The sequence below is a fragment of the Anser brachyrhynchus genome, assembly GCF_964034855.1.
Source record: "Anser brachyrhynchus genome assembly, chromosome: 21".
NCBI classification, from domain to species: domain Eukaryota; kingdom Metazoa; phylum Chordata; class Aves; order Anseriformes; family Anatidae; genus Anser; species Anser brachyrhynchus.
Window position 1 is genome coordinate 4,746,072 of NC_137714.1, and position 20,004 is coordinate 4,766,075.

The 20,004-nt window shown below is 44.2% G+C and overlaps 3 protein-coding genes across 4 annotated transcripts in view; 1 reads left to right on the forward strand and 2 right to left on the reverse strand.

Annotated features, from left to right (window-relative positions):
- PEX14 (peroxisomal biogenesis factor 14) overlaps positions 1-8,194 on the reverse strand; it is a 77,836-nt gene extending 69,642 nt beyond the window's left edge. Inside the window, exons 1-2 of the mRNA XM_080563645.1 lie at positions 8,116-8,194; positions 1,708-1,755 (exon numbers count right to left, since the gene is read on the reverse strand). Coding sequence (XP_080419771.1) covers positions 1,708-1,755; positions 8,116-8,151 — 84 coding nt within the window. The 5' untranslated portion in view covers positions 8,152-8,194. The remainder of the gene's footprint in view (positions 1-1,707; positions 1,756-8,115) is intronic.
- Positions 7,312-14,722, forward strand: DFFA (DNA fragmentation factor subunit alpha). 2 transcript variants are annotated; one of them, XM_080563646.1, is made up of 6 exons: positions 7,312-7,847; positions 8,514-8,607; positions 9,153-9,280; positions 10,102-10,291; positions 10,691-10,845; positions 11,566-14,722. In XM_080563646.1, exons 1-6 carry the CDS (start codon positions 7,560-7,562, stop codon positions 11,767-11,769), a joined length of 1,059 nt encoding a protein of 352 aa, XP_080419772.1. In that variant the 5' UTR covers positions 7,312-7,559; the 3' UTR covers positions 11,770-14,722. The 2 variants fall into 2 exon arrangements, with proteins under 2 accessions (XP_080419772.1, XP_080419773.1); XM_080563647.1 differs by lacking the exon at positions 7,312-7,847 and adding an exon at positions 8,229-8,363 and having other exon boundaries at positions 8,514-8,675; positions 11,566-12,623.
- Positions 14,723-15,651: 929 nt separating this feature from the next.
- CENPS (centromere protein S) lies at positions 15,652-19,039 on the reverse strand. The gene is made up of 5 exons (XM_080563649.1): positions 18,898-19,039; positions 18,474-18,597; positions 18,091-18,124; positions 17,400-17,466; positions 15,652-16,247 (listed from the first exon to the last, which is right to left on the reverse strand). Exons 1-5 carry the CDS (start codon positions 18,994-18,996, stop codon positions 16,092-16,094), a joined length of 480 nt encoding a protein of 159 aa, XP_080419775.1. The 5' UTR covers positions 18,997-19,039; the 3' UTR covers positions 15,652-16,091.
- Positions 19,040-20,004: the final 965 nt, after the last annotated feature.

A 20,004-nucleotide genomic window follows, 5' to 3' on the forward strand; every position in this document is an offset into this window, starting at 1 on the left:
CGCATGGCCCTTCCACATGGAGCCACTTGCTGGACTCGCGCCATAGTTTGTTCTGGCGTTTCCGTAAACATTTTTTATGACATGGCGCCATGTGCCTACAAGTCCTCTTCGTGGACCCAGATCTGCTGCCTGCGTTAGAAGGCGGCGTGCATGATCCTGGCTACAGAGAAGCCACAGCAGTGTGGTGGGAAGGTCATCTGGCTCGCAGACCTGAACCGCTCCTTTAATAAGGCTTCTACAGATACTCAGCTGGAAACAATAATGGCTCCTAAGCAAACGTGACAGAGGCTGTGAGAGCTTAATATAAAAGACAAATAATGAAAAAATAAGGAGAAAGACTCCACCTTTCAAAAGGCCCTAATTAGTTCACATGCAAGACTCACCATTGTGAGAGGAAAGTTTACTTTGGAGTTCTTTACATTTATAAATATTTGTACATGTCTACAAATATATATCTACACAGAAAGATACACAGCTGCTATGTGCTTCCTCTGAGCAATTCTTCAGTTGCATATACAGTAAGAAATTAATTAAATCCAAGGTAATGCCGGAATCTGCCTTGAGAAGGAGAACTCACAGCTGACCAACACAGGCTGTGATGATGTGCTGCCAGCTATGAGCTTCCTAAGTGGGAGCACCAAAACCATCAAATCCATCACAAAGCTGGCGTGCTACCATTGTCACTAACAGCTTCAGGTAAACTCACACGTAGACGTCTATGCAATTAAGAGATCACACGGCGTTACTAGGCTACTAGGATTTTCACTGCAGAGCTTAACAGAATTCATGAGCAGCCCTCTCATTAAATGCTTTTTACTGACCCTTCCCAGTTCATAGTCTTTACTCACTTCTCCCTCCCTTAAAAATCATCTCCTGGGTTCTCCAGATAAGAGTTACAAGGTAAAAATATGTTGATGTAACTGGTGCCATGCCATTATGGAAAGTACTTGCGTCTTCTCACTGCAAACAGCTTGTATTCACCATCACCACAAACTGAAATCCAGAGAACGAGGGGACGATATGTTTAGGACAATAAGAAAGGCTAACATTTTTGGCAACATTTTGACTGAGTTATAGAGAGCTGAAGAAGAAGGGAAAAAAAAAGAAAAAGAAGGTTGTAAAATAAATTAATGCGGCTCAGGAGACTGGTGGCTCACTTCCCAGGCTGCGTCACCATCAAAAAAAAATTCTCTTAGTTATCCTCATACAAAAAAAATCCCAGAGCTCTTTCCAAAACAGTTCTAGAGTCAAAACATTGGATCACATGCACTGCCAGCTGCAAGACACTTCTAAGCTAACTGAGTGTATCTGAAAATAAAGACAACTTGAGTGAGGTCTCTGAGCAGAAGTTATTAGACAACAGCCCTAGGAATCTCAGTTCAAATTATGCCGCACAGGTCCTTCTTCATGCTCTTTACTAAATAAGCACTAATCAAGAGCGTGCACTGCACACATTTAGGACAGATGGTCTCTGCTCAAGGACACCTCAGAGGCCTGGGTGCCCCGTGTCTGACCTGCCGGAAAGGCAGGAGCTACAGGTCAGAATTCAGAGGCCAGCAGCACGGCGACATCAGGCAGCTTACACCTCGTTCACAAAACCAACTCCTCAGAAAAGCAAAACAATGCATGCAAAGTGATGCAGCAAATACAAGTCATGTATATTATATTATTAGCAAGAAATTATTTACTGCTTCTAGAAGAACTCACCAGCGGCTCCCGAGATGCTGCAGTTTCAGTCGCAGGGCAGGAGCCAGTCTGTAAAACAAAAAGAAGAGTGAGGTTACATTGCCACCTGATGGACGCGAGTAGAAACGCTCGTCTGTAAAGGCTACACATTTGGGAAGACACTCGTTTCTGCTATCTGTAGCAGTTTTGTGATGCGCTGAAGACAAAAATCCCTGGATCACAGAGATAATTAGTCCCAGCAGTCCCCATTTAAACCAACAGAACTCAGAGAACGGGCAGAACTTGCTCTAGGGAGCCAGCAGCTAAGAGCCAGAGGCCACTGATAGATGTCACAACAGAAATGTTCACCCCAACTCAACCTCTGTAACGGCGCAGTGAGTGAGCACACCATCAAACTTGGACTCCCTCTGCTAAACTCCTGGTTGCAACACTTGCCACGCTGCAGGGCACAGACAGGACATTTTCATCACACATGAAATGAGGATAACAACTTGTTTGTCTCTAGGAAACCTGATCAGCACCTGATGTCTGCTAAGAACTTTGAGATACTAAAAGGCAGAAAGATACTAAAACAGAAGCAGCCCAAAGTACTGCTATTGGAGTGGATGCAAAGGTACCTTGCTCTAACTCCAGGGTTCTTTGTCTGCTCTATAGAGGGACTAAACCTAACTTGACGCTGAGCATCTCCCATTTCCATGACCCAGTAATGCACCCTTTGTTTTCTGCACTATTCCAGATTTCAAAGCAATTACGATTTAGCTACAGCTCCCAGCACCTCAGCAACACCAGTGCCATCCTCGTTTCCCACACAGAGGTAAAAGACGTAGTTTTAGGGCAAATGCTGAACACTCCCCCTTGCACACTAGGAAGGGGTGATACACAGTAGGAAAGTGAAGCAATCTGATTTAGGCAGGACAGCCAAAGGTGGGCCTAGACTTAAAATTCAGGAGCTTCCACTCTCCTGGTGTAACGTTTTAGCTGAGTCCCACGTTTTGTGGAATTATTCCCTGGGCTTTTCTGCAGTGCTGAAAAAAAGCAAAGTTTGATCCCTGTATACCTAAAATAAATTGTCTCTTCCAAGGTACAGATACTTGAGTTTTATCATAAACTAACCTTACCTTGGTCAATCATCTACTTTCTAAGGGGATTCACACGATGTTAGGATGGTCTAACCTATACTGCTTTCACTGTGTTTTTATCTTGGTAGAGCTGACACATACAGGTTACCTCAATGGTAAAAAACGCAATTTTACTGGTAAAGAAGACATGTTTTAGGCTCGCTTACAGAAAAGAGATCCTATTCATGGAGTACAATGAAAGCTAAAACTTTTGAGCGATACCATAAAAGTCCTTAAGCGACTTTTTGTCCTCCAATTGCATTCATCACTTTTATGCAACACACCACACCTCCAAAGCAGCTCAAGATTTTTTTCCCCCCATCTACAGAATACTCAAAAAATATAGATAGAAGTATGTATTGCCACAAGAGGGTGCCAGTAACCCAAACATACTGCAGCTCAGCTAATTCCAGATACATATGCATCATTCCCAGGGCCCAGCTAGATGTCACAGCCAGGCAGCGATTCTCTCGAGAGGCCCTTATCTTCATTTCTGTGAGTCCACTCAATATCTCCTAAAATTTCAGCCACTATCAATTCATTTAATATAACCACTGCAAATATCAGCTTATCAGCTTCAACGCCATACTGGAAGTCCCACTGCCTGCTGTAGAGGAGGCAACGTTGTGTGATAGCAAGAAAAGGGCACTTCTCAGTTCAGGCTTGTCACTGGCTTCCTATTTTTATATGCACGGTGCATCTGCTTTCAAATCTTTTATAGCTGGATGAAAAAAAATGACGAATAGTCTCAAGCTCGCTCCACCGCTCCAAAAATGTGGAAAACATATGAGAATCAAAACTAGAATATGGCTTGCAGGTTTTATTAGTAAGTTAGTTGAGCCTCTTTAGGTTGTGGATAAAGTTCTTTGGTACACATGCTCTACTTTGTTTCTTTAGTCATATCCCAGGACTAACACAGGTATCTTCTTACGGCGAATACTCCGAAATATTTGTGCCTGATTAACAGCACAGTGAAGCTAAGGAAAAGATTCTCATCAAATTCAGTTAGTACAGGGTCAGAGCTGCTGAGACAAGGCAGCCAAAGTGTAGCACAAATAAAATTCCTGTTGAATACTTCAAAAAACTACTGAGAGCTGGTAACTACTATTTCCATGGAATTACTCCATCAAGATACCCGTGTTAAGTGTTGAGTTTTCCATGAATATGCATATTTTGCTATCTGTAGCGTGTTTCAAGGAAAATTCAAAGCATTTTAACTACTTAAGCTGACTTTGCAAAGAATTGTGAGGAGCAAACAGCAAAGTCGCAAAGCCACAAAGAAAGAAACCATTTCCCTGCACTGCCCACCACAGAATTCACATCCTCAGAAAGTTCCCAGAGCCTCCAATGCACAAGAGCTTGTATGTTCTGCCCCAAGGAGCTGCCGTAGTGTTTATGGACTGTCACACACAATATTTAGCCAACCTGGGACACTGCCCAAAGAGCGTCTGGAATGAAGGCAGGTTACTGTTAGAAAACATGTATTATGTGGATGGGTAAGAGTCTTGATCCTTAAAACACCTACTCAGAAATACTGGTGCGTGTGTAAGCAGCCTGTTGACATATTTGATTAGTCGGCTAACTTATGGCACAACACTTTAAATGGGATCTGCATTTTCCTTCCAGCAAGACTTCCAAGCACAGCACATACTGTAACAGCGAAGGAAGCTTCTTGTAAGGCAGGAGTCAGCAGCCCTCTGGAACATGGTGGCTCTGACACAAGTCAGGGAAGAATCCATCCATTCCATGTGCAAGCTGCTCATTAGCCTGTATTTAACGCAACAATGGATATCCAGTCCAGAGACCTAATATCCTATATCACAAACCATCTTTTAAGATGAACACAGCAGAGAATCCTGAGGCTAAACACTTGAGCAAGAGGGAAGGAAAAAATTCCCTATATATTGGCTAACAATGCAACCTGAGAAGTCTCTGGAGCAAGAAATGAGGCATCTTTCAACATCTTTGTTGATAATCTTTAATTATCTCCTTACACGAAGGCAAAATGCAGCTAGATGGCAGACTCAGCCCAAGGTGTGCATATGAAGCTTTAGAAAGCAAACAATTAAGATTTGGGCCTTTGTATTCCTCCTGCTTCCCCACTAAATGACAAGTGAGAGCATCAACAAGCATAGAAGGTGTTAGAACACCAACGCATTCCGTTCACGTTGTCACCTCTCCTTTCTCAGTCTCTCACGTGACATTTACATGCAGTCTGTCTACAGCAAAGAGAGCCTTGCAATGTTATGAAACAAACAGAACGATTCCACACGCGGAATCCACTCTTCCCTGCCTCAACGGCTGCACTACCGTTTTGGTACCAAGTCCAATTCAAGCCATCGACTGTAACAACTTGAGGCCTTTTATGACTCACACCAACTCGCCACACGCTGACTTCCAGGCTACAGGATTCCTCCTTCTGCGCATAATTAGATGGATAATTAAGTATCATTTTGTGTCCCAAACTAAACAGCTTTGAAAGTTTAGACACAGTTATCTAAACCAAGTGCTAAATAACACACACAAAAAAAAAAAAAAGCTTTCTCTAACACTGGGATTCAAAGTTACATGCAATACCGAGGAACTGGGCTGCTGGCTGGCTGAGCCAACAAAACTCTCCAAATATACTGTCAAGGTACTCAGCACCAAAGAAATATTGATAGCCAGGAAAAGCCAGTAACTGGTTACTCTGTTCACAGGCCATACTCTCCTCTTGCTCTTCCCTTACTTTTATTATTAGGAAGAGTCACAGGGAGATGGGCTCTCTTCTTTTGTTTCTTTTCAGCAAAGACATTGTTAAAAGACCTACGGAACACGATTTCTAACCAAAATGAATTATTTTTAAATCTCTGGTAGAAATGTTTATTGCCTTTGGAATATAATTCTATGTCAATGATCTCATTTGAGCTACAACACCACCCCCCACAACGCTTGAAGCAATATATTAATTGATGAGAATGAGAAAATGAAACTAAGTAAAACAGACAGTAAGCCAAAAGATATCTGACACTCCCTTTGCAGCATCTAAACTAACTAGATTTGTAACAGAAAATGACACGAGCCAAACATAAACATGTTGAGCAAATCGCTGCTACTACTCATAGCCTTATGTTGAATGCTTGATAATAAATAAACAAGTATCTTCAGTGGTGGAAAGTAAATATTTCCTTTAAGTTCTTTAAACATTTAGACTGCAATAAGGACAACTTTTTGCATACCAGTGTCAAAATTGCAGTGGCCGCTTAAGAGTAGCGGCATTTACATTCTGATAGACTCATAAAAGACACTGTCATTATTCTGTTTTATTCCAAAATTGTGCCCTTAGTAATTCATCTCCTGGGCAATATACCCTTTACTTGCAGATTACACCCCTTTTTTCTAGCCAAACTTGCAAGATTCTCTCAAATCCTACCCAAGTTGACAGAATTTGAGAGTACTGAACAGTTCTCACCACAGATCTGGAGCAGCCTTGGTGAGCTGTGTCTCACACGAGCACACAACGTGGGGAAGGAAGAATTCAACAGAGAATCAGGGCTGCTCCTGGCATGTGGGAAGGGGCGCCGACAGGCATGGCCACCCTTCAGCCAAACATAGCTGTTTCCTCCCACACCTGAAGCAAGGCAAATGTGCGCCTTAATCCAGCTCTGCCGCTAACTAAGTCCTGACAGGCCAGGAGCCAAACGGGGCACAAATAATTGGCTCTTGCTGGAGAATCCAGTGGTTTTGCATACAATGTGACACATTCCAGCAAGGATGCGGTTAATTGACCATTTCCCCCTGCGGTGGCTTCAGATTGTCTCCCTCCTCAGAGCTGCCAGACACAAATGTCTCTGTGGTGAAAAGTTCCTTTCCACCAGCCTGTATCCAAAATGCAAACAAGCCTTGAGGTAAAGCAACACTAAAGAACTATAAAACAAAAACGGAAAGGGTGCAATGGGAGGATACTGAATCCAAACTCAAGAGAACCCTAAAGTTTCTCAGCAGTCACATTTGCCCATTAACCAGGTTTCTTTATCTAAACCTGCAGCCAGCTGCCTCATGGACTGCCCAGTGGCTCACAGATCTGTCTTGGGTTGTTTCAGGTTTCCTCCTGCTGAAGGCATTCGCTCCGAGCACGAGGAATGGATTGCAGTGCCTGCACCTCTAGCTGCTGTTGATGAAAGAACACAGCCAAAGCAAAACTGCCCAGCAAGCCTACCGCCAGTTTGGCAAGAGGGCCTTTCACAACCTGGGAGATTTGTACTGATTAGTCAGAGCACATGCTTTATGTAACGTATTGCTATCGCAGTTTAGTTCAACATTGGTTCCTACAAACTCAACCAGTCCCAAATAAAAGTATCAGCAGAGAGGTGCGTAGCGTTTAAGTCAAATCAGGATAGATTTGAGCGATTGCACAAGAAAGCGTAGCAGACTTCGCTCTGTTTTCCTCCCTCCTGCTGAACAGCCAGACCTTTCATCTCCCGCCTGCTGCAGAACAAGGCCCTGCTGCAGCCACCTCGGGGATGATTTTACAGATTTCCACGGGTGCCACACGTTCAGGAGTCTGTCAGGGATACTGGTGGGATGGGGAAGGTGCCAGGTCACTAAACTGGGGTCAGCTGAGTTTGCAGCGGGCCCGAAGTTACACTGGGCCATCAGCAAGCCAGCACAGCTGGTTGGAAACCCATGCTCCCATCTCCCTCTGATTCCCCCTTCACTTCAGGTCCTAATTTATAGAATCATGATATTCTCAGTGTGTTTCTTGAGCACGCACCCATGCCAGCGAACCCATATCTCCTTCACCCTCCACACTCGGTTTGTGACAAGGTTTGCGCTGCATCTGTCACCGCGCTGCCCTTTTATGCAGGGATCTCGGAGACTCAAAGATCTTCTGAACCTGGAGGTGTCTTCCGGCCTTTTTATGACTCTGTGACTCTGAGACCTTCCCCTCTCGCCGTTTCAAGGCAGAACCACAACCATTTCACCCAACTAGCGCTGCCCACCTCCAACCCAGCTGCCCCCCGAGCTGCCTGCTTTCCCTGCCCGTGTTTTGGGGGGATTTTGGTGGGTTTTTTTCCCCCCTTTTCCCTATCCAGACGCCGTTCCCCACACACCCGGGGGGGGGGTCGGCGCCTCCTCAGCAGCGACCGTTGGGGGGGGGGGGGGGGGGGGGGAGGAGGGCGCCGGGGTCGCGTGAAGGGGGGGGGGGGGGGGGGCGGCGAGGCCCGGGGCCCTGCCCACGATCGTTCCCCGGCGGCAGCGCCCAGGCCCCGGCCCCGGCCCGCCCCCGGGCGGCGGAGCGCGGCGGGCAGAGAGCGCCGGCCCCGCGTACCTGGCTGGGCTGCTCCGCTTGCTCCGAGGAGGCCATCTTGCCAGGCCCGGCTAATCCATCCCCGCCCAGCCGGCGGCACAGCCCGCCCCGCCGCCAGGCGGAACTACACGTCCCGGCGTGCCCAGGGACCGTGAGGGAGGGGAGCCCGGCCATGGCGGCGCGGCCGAAGCGCTGCCTGGTGCGGCGGGGCGGCGGGCGAAGGCAGCACGGCCTGGCCGCCTCCTGCCTGCGGGAGCTGCGCCAGAAAGGTGAGGGGGCAGCGGCGGGGCCGCTCCTCAGGCGGCGGGGACACCCCCGGGGCGCTGCCCGGCCCGGCGGTGAGGTAACGGGGCTGCGCGTCCCCGTGGTTGTCACGCAAAATGTTTTCTTTTTGGGGTTTTCTTTCTTCTCTCCCTCAGCCAGCGGCGTCCTGGCCATCGATAAAGCCGCGGAGCCCATCACCATCGTGCTGGCGGAGGACGGCACCATCGTGGACGATGAGGATTACTTCAGGTGCCTGCCCCCCAACACCAAGTTCGTGGCGCTGGCTAAGGACGAGAAGTGGGGCGGGAGGAGCCCAGGTACCGGGGGCACGGGGCGGGGGTGTGGGGTGCGCTCCCCGAGCTGCAAGTGCTCCTAATACTAGTTCAGGAACGGGACCAGCAATTGGTTTAAACTGGAACGTAGGAGGTTCTGCTTAAATATGAGACAAAACTTTTTTATGGTGAGGGTGACAGAGCACTGGAACAGGCTGCCCGGGGGGGTGTGGAGTCTCCTTCTCTAGAGACTTTCAAAACCCGCCTGGATGCATTCCTGTGTGACCTGATCTAGGTGTTCCTGCTCCGGCAGGGGGATTGGACTAGATGATCTTTCAAGGTCCCTTCCCATCCCTAACATGCTGTGATTCTGAGAAGTGGGAGTAACAGACCTCACTCTGCCATTTTGACGCCAATCAAAATACCCTAAACAGTGTCACACAGCTTCCACCACAAAGTCATGACTCTTTCGTCTGTATTGGTTACTTGTGTTTCCATCTTTTCGCGGATGACCCGTGTCAGATGGCGGAACAACCTGGCTCTCAGATGTGGATGAAGTGGACAGTGCTGCAGAGAAGTGGAAGCAGCTGGCCAGGCAGCTGAAGGATGACCTGTCTAATATCATCCTGATGTCTGAAGAAGACCTCCAGGTAGACAGGGGAAGACTAATTGTTGTTCATGGCATTGCCCCGCATCCGTTTATTGCAGTAGATGGCACAGAACAGAATAAGCACATGAGATCTCAAAGGTTAATTCAGCTGTTGTTTTTTTGGCTGTGGTGCTAGAGTGAAATTTCTCCTTGGGGAATACTTGTCTCACTGGCAGTGCATGTGTTTGAGGAGGGTGCTCTTCATCACTGATTGTCCTTCACAGCATGTCTAATTCTGGCCATGGGAGAGTGAAAAAGTAAGTTTGGGCCAAATGGCAACTGAGGTGGGCTCTTTGCATAGAAAGTAGACACCTGTGTAAAGCCTCAGAAGGGAGGGTTGAGCAGCATGCCAAATTTGTCTTCTCCGAGGGAGGCTGAAGAGCTGCTGACAGCTTGCAGAGCTCGTTGCTTCAAGTATTTGAGTGCCTAACACCCTGTGTGTGGTGAGGCATGGTGATAACAGCCTCCTGGTGCTTTCCTGCAACATGCAGCTTCCCAAGTGCCAGCCTGTTGGATTTCTTTTGTGTGTTCCTATGCACACTTAAGAATTAGTGCTTTGATTGCCAGAAATTGTCAGGATGTCTGTTAAAAATGCACAGTTCTACACCTCCCTGAAGACCTTTTGGCTGCTGGTAAAGAACTTGGGGTGGTGGAGTACCACTGCAGCCTCTCAGAACCAGGCTGACTTGCTGTGACACGAAAACCTTGTGAAACTTGCTAGGTTTCATGAAGGTGGAGGCTCTGTCATTCAGGAAGCTTGCTGTTTGTACTGCAGTTGGTGTAATGGAATAAGTTAACAGGAGCACTCTTATTTTTTTCAAGGTGCTTATTGATGTACCGCATTCAGACCTGGCAGAGGAACTTGCCCAAAGTCAAACCAAAATCCAAGCATTGCAGAACACCCTGCAGCAGGTGCTGGACAGACGAGAAGAAGAACGCCAGTCAAAGCAGCTCCTGGAACTCTACCTAGAGGCCTTGAAAAACGAAGGCAGTATCTTAAGCAAAGTAGCAGGTAGGCAGCATTAGGATGCTAAAGAATGAGATTTTCAGAGAAGCCTGAAATAGTTGAATAGAACAAATAAGGGGGAGGGAAAGAGTGGAGTGAGCCACTTGCTTAGCAGCTATTAATGTGGCTGATGTATTAAGTTGGTGTAGTGTAAGAATTCTCTGAATGGGAGAGATTAGGAGTCCTTTCGCTGCTTTGTCACATTTCTCACAACGCCTGAAAGTAGAATACTGGGGGGGAAAGCATAAATCATGCAGTAATCCTTAACAGAAGAGATTTCCTAAGTTAGAGGCTGCATCTAGATAAGACATATACCTTACTAATCTCAAAAACAACAGTGCAGTCAGTTACTTTTCCTGTCCTGTGTCTGTCACAGATTGTAATGATTTTGCTGCCACTTTTCAGAGTCTGAGACTGTGCCAAGAAAGGAGATGGATGTGGTTGACACAGGTACCAGCAGTCCTGGCACTTCAGCCAAAACAGCACTCAGCGACCACCTCCTTGCTGTTCTGAAAGGGAAACCTGCCCCAGAGCTCTGCTTGGACAGTCAAGATCTAGAGGTGGGTGAGGATCATATAACCATACTCTGGCAAATCTTTCCTCTCTGGAGAAAGGGGTGATGGGGGAAGCTGTCCCTGCCTCTGGACGCTCTACTGTCAATATGTCTCAGTCTCAAAGTGCCGAAATTTAGCCCATTTCTCTTCTTCAGTAACACTGCCTCCTGCTTCGCTGTTATATGCAGCTGATACTCCTCCAAGTACTCTAGGACATACTCTGAAAAGCCACAGAAAAAACTGTGGTTTTGATCTCTGCCAAATCTTGATAGCATAGACAGGCAGTGCTTCAGCTGTATTACCAGCAAGTCTTTTGGGTGCAGATACATCTAGCTGTATTTGTGTGCATCCCAAGGCAAAATAAAAACCTCCTTATTTTGGAAAATAGTGTAAATAAACCCATAGCTTTGAAAGGAAAGTCTAGGTAAACTAACCATTAGGAAGTGTTCTGATACTATGAATCTTAGTTTCTACAGAAGTGAAAAGCAACTGCTTTAACTGCTTTCTGTTTGCTTCAACATCTGAATATGGTTTCAAATTCTAAGTACCGGTAGAAATAAAAATACAGTAACCTATGAGATGAAATATGTAAGCTAGAAGCATCTTCAATACCAAACTGGCGTTATTAAGTAGGTGTCTAATTACTCCTGATCTTAGTGTGGGCAGAGGGGGTAGTGGTGTTAGAGCATCAGTGGAGAAGACTCTTACAAATCTGTCTCATTACAGCTGGTCGTGAAAGAAGACACGCAAGCCCTTGCTGCAGCTCTAAGCTGGGACAAGCAGAAAGCTGAAGCTCTACAGCAAGCCTGCGATCAGGAGCTCTCCAAGCGCCTACAGCAAGTGCAGACTTTGCATTCCCTGAGGAGCACATCAAAGGGCAAGAAAACACTACCTTGGGGAGACTGGCTTAGTTCAAAACGTAAAAAATAAGACTGTTGTTCTGCCTCAAGTGCCAAGGGAATGCAAGTGGGGTGTGCTGTTGGTGGTTTTTTTTTTCAAATTGCAATCAATGTAAACACGATACGTCCTGGCAGCCATAGTTTGCTGGTCATACCGTGGTCTGGCTGTAGACAACTAAAATCTGGACATTGTCCTGAGGCTTAAACTCCTGTGATGACTCAAATCATGTGTAACCAAAGGGATTTAGACTTTTTGCAGAATACTAGAACAGTGGAATTACTAAACACAGCATGTAAGAGTTCAGCTTTGAATAGCTGGTTGGGAGCCAGAAAATTCCATCTGATGATGCTGGATTTAGCTTCTGGAGCCTCAGGCAGTTTGGTTACCTTATCTTGCCACCATTTTCAGTTTAAAGGAAGAAATTTATCTACCTCGTGGACATTAACAAATAGGAAGAAGGCATTCTGAGGATTGCTCATTGAACACAGCGTGCTTTTTCTTTGGAGGGGTTTGTTGTGATTTGGCCTATTAAAGTCGTCATGTGGTTTTTCCAGCTGCTGTCTGGCCTTAAGCTCCAGCCTGGCATCTAGGAACTTAAACTTCTCTCTAATTTCACCAGTTAAAGTAAAAGCAAAACCTCTTAATTTCTGTGGCTTTTTTTCTCTGTAAGGAACTCCTGCCTCGAGTGCAGTGTAAGCACTAATTTGTAAAACAGCAAAAGTGGAAATGCTTGTTTTGAAAGGCTGTGGGACAGAAGACTTGTATTTGGCCTGTCTGTATTCCTATTCTAATCATTGGTATGGTATCATAACACCTCAGTATTAACCTGCTTATTTTTAAATTGGTTAGTCTTTTTCTAACGTCATTAAAACCTTTTTACTATACTGTTGGACTAGTTTTGATATTCCTGCTGGTGGCTATGATTAAAGAATGTGCCAATATGTACACTATTACTTTAAGGACAGAGGAAGAACTTAAATACAAAAGTATTCCACATTTAACCTGTCTGAAGATGATATTTAGGTATAGGTGTGAACATGGTGCCAGGTGAGAGTTTTGGTGTAATCTTTTCTTCTCCTGTGAGAATGTAAAATGTATACAAAAGCAGCTGAAAGGTGAGCTGAAACTTCTGGGAAAGTTTTTGTAGGTATAAATACTTCCTAGTATCATGCAAAATTCACTGATTTAACATAACCCTAAGCCTTTAACATAACCTTAAGTGGCACAGGATGCTGTCTGGTGAGTATTGCTACAGCAGGCACTCCATATAGATACTTAAGCTGAATTAACCGCACTCAAAGTGAGACTTGCAGTGTAACTAAAATATTCTTATCAGTTTAGTACGTCTGTGCAGGTAAGCAAAAAATACTTCAAGTAACTTCTGAAGATGCTACCCCCTGAGATCTGGCTGGAATTAGGGGGTAAGCTTGCAGTCAACTTTTTGGACAATCTGTTTCGCTTGGGCAAGTGATTACTTCTTACAGTATATGCTTCTGGCTTGTAACATCATAGGCCACGGCAGGTAAAAGGGGTTCCTGCTGCTTTAAATAGCTACTTATTGCAAGCTTTTTATATTCGAGGCTTTCTGAAAGAGCATGTATGGCTGTCCATTAACAATTTTTGAAGCATGCTGTATTGCACTCAAAGCTAATTATACTGGCTACCCATTGAAACTGAGTGCGCCGAGCAGATTAGCTGTCAGCAGGCTTTTTCTGTGAGCTTATTTCTCTGCCTGTGATTACCACTCTTCCCCTTTTAAACCCTTTTTTCAGTCTTGCTCAAAGCTTCAGTGCTTTGCTTTTTTCAAGCTCAGCAATGGAAATCCTACTGCTCATGCTGTACAAGAGGTAAGGGGTTTTACCTATCGCTTTTCCATATACTGAAATAACAGCGTAATTACTTCAATCCTACATGTATTACAAACATTTTAACTATTTCAGGAAAACACTGAGATGGGAGTCACAAAGACCGTGCTGATACTTCTCGTAGAATGCAGCGATGGTCCTTCCAATCTAGCCTTAAGAAAAATGAGGGCTTTCATTTCTGCTCTTTTTTCTGTTACCAAGGTTAAAGCTCTTCAGATGCCTGTAAATTACTAAATGCTGCAGTTCTTACACTACAGAATTCAAATTATCAACTAGATGTAGCACAGTATAATCTTAACTGTTACTCTTAATTGTTCTGTTCTACTAACAACAACAAAAAAACAGATTGTCATAAGCTGCTGGGAGCTGCAGTTAAACTCTATCCTAAAGCTGAGCTGGAGTAATCTTGAGTATAATCTACAAGGAGCACATACGTAGTACTTAGCTCTCTTTAGAACTCTATTATAGTCAACATCCTTCAAATGTCTCCGTGACAAATGAGAAGCGATTAGCTAATAGGCTAACAGACTCCAGTGCTATATCTCATCCTCTAATTTCTATGAAAAATCCTTTTATAATAGTCAAGTTTATGTACTGCTTCTTGGATCTCTTTCAATGGTGCAATCAATCAAACAAAGCTGAAAACTCCTAAAACATCTCCATTAATGGGATTTTTAAACCTAACAGTTCAATTATCCTTATAAATTGATTTTTTTTTTTTAGGGTAGACTTTATTATAGATCTTTAGATCATTATATTCTGAAAGTCAGCTCAGAGCTAGAATTTCCTGTTAGTGATAACAAAGAGCATCTGCCAGATCTCGTGTTTCCACAGCAAACAATCACAAAGCTTTCCAGTAAATAATCTCTAGCTTTCAGCCAGCACCTTCTGCATTCTGTGGTGTAATACGTGTACGTGTTTGGACAGGAAGTGACAGATTTCAGACAAGGACTACAGAACTGTCTCCTTTAGAGACAGAACAGTGGGTAAGAGCAAAAACAATACTGGGTTATTCTTTGCTTATCTATCTTGCATGTGCAAGTCAGGAGAAAAAAATGCTCTGTAATCTAATCTGAAATTACTTCTATGTTTTGTAGACATTAAAATTGTTTGATTCATTTCAGCTGCACAGATTCTTTAACTTTGCAAGAATTAGCATTTCCTTGATCTTGTAATATTTAAGAAGTTTTAACTTTAGAACAGGTTGACTGTGCTGCACATGATTCACAAGTATGGATATTTTATAGATGTTCAAGAGGGAGGGATGCAGCACAGAAGGTCTAAAACACTGCCAGAAGATCTGGGGAAAGCTAGGGTGGCTGCCATTTATCTCCTATCATGGTAAAATTTTTGAGTATCAAAGTCTTGACTTGGTCTTCATCATTTATACATCCAACTAGATGAACGTACCTTGTAACTGATTCCTTCCTCAGAGAGGGATTTGCCATGAACGAGTAGCAAAGCTATACCTAGAAGTTTTCCAGGGCTATTAGAACTGTCCTGTTATCCTGTAACTTTTTTACCCTGGTGTAGTATTTAAGGGCTGAGTCCTACTGAAATTAGAACCTGATAGTTTCAAACATGTTTTCGGGGAACTGCCCTAAGCTGCCTCCTTCAGGACGGAACAACTGGCTTCAAGGAAGTATTTGTCTCATGGGTCAAGAGCTGAGCAAGGGAAAACCAGCATTCAAGTCTTTTTGTCTCTTACTGCACATTTTAGACTATCCTAGGCAAGCATCCTCTTGCTCGATAAACTTTCTCATACCATAGTTTTTTAAGCAGCCTTCTCCTCCTTTTATTTCGCTATATCTAGTACCTTATGTCTTAAGGCTGGACTAGATGATCTTTGAGGTCTTTTCCAACCTGAATGATTCTATGATTCTTAAAATCTGCTTCTATGGAATTAACATACGTTAAGTCTGTATCAGGCCAGCAGAGGGCAATGGTGATATATTTCTGAACACCACTGGGGGGGCATATTCCATAAAATTCAGAAGTGTCATGCAACCAATTGAAATTGCATACCAACAATATCACAGTAGAAAAATTACACACAATATGCTTTAATTGTCAAGAGAACAAGCGATATGCCTAATAAAAAGAAAATATAATACCTAAAAAAACAGAAGTGGAAATGAGGAAGAGATCAATTAGTAGAAAAACTAAGTTGTTGCATGGAGGGAGTTGCACATACTGAGGCCCTATGCTCAGTGGGAATGCTTTGCTTTAAACTCTTTCAGTAAAGGATTTTCTTTTAAATAACAGTAAGATAGTGTTTAATGAGCAATCCAGGCATTTTGGCTGCATACATTGCTGAATTCTGACAGCCCTTTCAGTTTTGGAACAAAAAATACAACTAATCATGTTCACCTAAAAAAGTAAAGACTTGTTACTGTTGCTAACCTGCAAGGGCAATCGCTGGTACGCTAACTTTGGTCTTCTAGGACAGTATGAGAAAACGACCAGAGAAGTTACTTGAAAGGTAAATCATGCCATGTTGGAATCTTCACTTTCAGACACCGGTGCTTCTTGTTCCTCAGAAGTTCTCCTTCCCTTAGCTGCACTGGACTTCTTTTTCTTCTTCTCCTTTTGCTCCATGTTATTTGATGTGAGCTCTTCACTCTTCTGTGTGATATACTTTAGCTGAGAACAATAAACTAATCAGTAATCTAACGAAGAACTTTGTTCATGTATCTTAAGATAAACTAAATGGGCAAACTCCTATTACAAAAAAATAAGAAAGTCACCCCTAAAAAACTGACATGTATCAACCAGTTTTAATTTTTGCACAAAGCCCTCAGTCTCAGCTGGATATCCTCAGACACTGCAGTGCCCTAGCAAAACTAAGATTTACAAATCTATCTTGCATCCATCACTAGAACTAAGACAGCAACATTAGCAGTTACTTGGAGTTTGCCGAGACATAATCAGAGTATTGAAACATTGTAAGATTCCTCTGCACCTGCTAGACATGATGCACAATAGTTAAGAACACAAAATTCAGCTCCAGCGCTTATTATGCCTTCTCACAGTAGGTTCATGTTGCATATTTCAAATCACACAGACAGAAGGGGACAAAACACAAAAAATTAAAATTAGCATTCAAAGTATTCTTCAAATGAGGTGTATTCATTTACACAGACATTCTATTTTTGAAAAGAAGCATCTGTTTATACTGTAGAATCTTGAAAAACCTTGACAAGCAAAGGTAAGCCTCCTGGATTCTACAGCATACTGAACATAATTTTAGCAGTTACCAATTATTAGATACTGACAAGAGCATCCTCCTTGTGAAGATACTGTCTTCTTCTTCATGTAAGCATTCACACGTATGCCTTAAAACAAGTCAATTTAAGTCCACCAAAGTTTATATAGGTTGGCACATAAGAGAATACAATAATGTGAATAATCCCTAAATTAATGTTAGGAGACTCAGCAAATCGACATGGATGCAAGCTGTTCCTGACCTTAGGCTAAAATAAAGGAATACAACATCAGCAAAAAAAAAATAGTGTTTCTTTGTTGTATTTTCGTACTTGAAACCTCAGCAGCTCTGATGCAACCAGAACATTGTTGCTTGAACTGCAGTCAGATCTGTGTTCCCACAGTGAAGCGTAGCATCATGACGAAAAAAAAATTAAATCATTGAATCATGCCTATCCATCATCTATAAATCATTTAAATTGCTTAAGCAACAGTCGCTTCATCATTTATACACTCCATTCAGATGCTCTTTGGAATTAATCAATTGGTTTAAGAAGAGTGTTGTGAGACAGAAAATACAGTGAATCTCACCAAAGAATTGCTCCTTCTAGCCAAAAGCTTCACATCTTCTGAATTGACTGTGCTTCGTTTTGCATGCCTGCATATAATTAAAAAACACCCCTTGATGTGTTTGCCAACACCAGTTGTAAAAGGTCATAGAGCATGTAATACAGACTCTGAACTAATGCAGCTTAATAGGGACCCGGTAACCAACAATGACAACTTTTCCAGCTACAACATAGAAAATCCTTTTTTCAAGTGTGCATGTGTACATCTAAATACACTTATGTGTAGAAACAGTAGAATTTAGCAAAGAGAATATCAGGCACTGCTGCTTGCTCTTACTTCCTAGTAGGCTACTGAGGTGGTTTTGACTCAGAGCACCAAACAGATTCCTTAAAACATTCCCTTACCACCTTGGAGCAACTAGATGAACCACAGGCATGGTAGCAAGCATCTGTCACTCCCAAACCATCCAGCACCGCTACACATCAATGAATGTGACAATTTTCTGTGGCCATTAGTCTTAACAATCACTTGTACCACATAAATTAGCTTCCAAGATGAGGAAGAAGCTGTAGCAGCATATCTATTTCCTAACTTCACAGCCACTATTTAATCAGTCAACAGAGCCCTTTAAATCTTGAATTACAAGACACATTTTAAAGATTATGCAGTTATTTGAGCTGCTTTTGCAGTGATCAGGTGTCCTACTACCTACCTGGCAAACATTTCGAGGTCTCTTGCAAAGTTTTCTGGAGAAAAAACAGACACCATGGATTTTAAAATGCTGTCTCTGATTAGGAAGAGATACATAATACAGAAAAAACAAAGGTGCAGCTGCAAATTGTCAATGTAAGTTATAAGAAGTAATCATAACTTGTTCTTGTGTGTCACTGTTGCAGGTGGCCCATAAAAATATTTCGCTTACGTTTAAATGCTTTTTTGTAGGTCTGAAAAATAGAACTACAACTTCTTGCACTTCTAAAATTGTGACGCAAGAAGTGACACATCCGTGACACCTAGTTTAACGGCTGTTTCTTTTAAAGCACCCGATCTCCAGCCAGTGCCGGTGGCCAGGTAATTAGGACACAAACGTGGTACCACACTGCCTGAAGGTGATCTCCGCGATGGCCGCGACGGCCTGCTTGCTGAACTGCACGCCCTTGTCCTCAGCGACGTCCTGGCACAGGCAGCCGGCCGTGTAGTGAACCGCAGCCCGCAGCCTCTGAAAGGTCAGACTGACAGGTCAGTTCCCCGCAGGCCGACAGCCGATCTCTCGCGGAAATTACAAATTCTGTCACAAGAAAGCGGCTGTGCAGCCACACAGCCCCCAGCCCGCCGCGACACCCCCTCTGCCCCTCAGTGCCCCACACGCTCCCGCCCCGGCTCCATCTTGTCCCGGCGAGGCCCCCTCCGGCCGCGCTGGGGCCGGTCCTGTTTCCAGAGGAGGGGGCAGCGGGGGAAAGCGGCGGTGGAAAAGGAGGAAGAGGAGGAGGCGGCGGAGGCAGCCCAGGCCTCACCGTACCTGGGTGAGCAGCACCCGCTGCTCGTCGCCCGCCTCCTCCATCGCCGGCCCGGGCGCGGTTTCCCGCCCAGCGCGGAGGCGGGGCCGCGCCGCCGCCATGTCGGGCCCCTCCCGGCCGCTGAGGGGAGCCCCAGCCCCAGCCGCCCCTCGTCCCTCTGCTGTAACGCCCTGACACAGCTGTTGCTACTGTTCACCACAGAAAATTGTAATACCAAGGACCTACACCGCACACGTTAGGGCAAACTACTTAAATGTTCACGATGCTTCAATTATGGCTACTGCCTGCAGTGTCACCCAGGTGTTCCATGGTATCTCTTCACTTTACAACATAACCTGCAAAGAGTTGCTTTAAATTGAAGCCTATCTTTTGTTAATCATACTGATATTCCACTGGTAACTGTTAAGTAGCTGTCTCAATACAGTAAACAGCTCACAGCACAAAATTTAATGCCTGATAGGTTCTGTGAAATAAAGGTACAAGTACCCAGGTGAAGTTTCAGTAATCTAAAGCTGAGGGCTTTGAAGGAAGAGGGTATCAAGTAAACAGAGACAATTTTGCATGCTACCACAGGTACTTTTAATTGGAGCAGGGAGGAGGAAGCAAAAAAAAGGAGGGAGGTTTGGTGAAGATGGCAGCTAAGCCATCAGTTTTAAGCTAGGAACATAAAGATAGCATGAACTAGGAACAGCAGCTGGACAGAGAATTGCTTGGTGACAGGAATACCAGTCTTGACACCCTTGATTTGTATTGGATTTTCTCAGTGACCCATCCCACCCTACACCCTTGCACAGAAAGCAAACACAGCTCACTGTGCAGTACTGTATGCAGGTGAACACCCAGGAATCAATCTTTAAGAACCAAACTACTGCCTGTTACAAATAAGCAATCAGAGAAAAAAGCCCTTTACCTCCCTGGAATCTTGTGTAGCGTTACTGTGCTCACTGTCTGCCACTCTCCACTTTAGCAATTATTGAAATGCAGGCTTCTCTATCTCGATTCCTATGTGTTTATGCACTATAATACAATAAAAATATTAGCACATTAAAATGTATTCTATGAAACACTGCACAAAAACATTTTAGCCAGTTTTGGCCAACAGCAGAGGA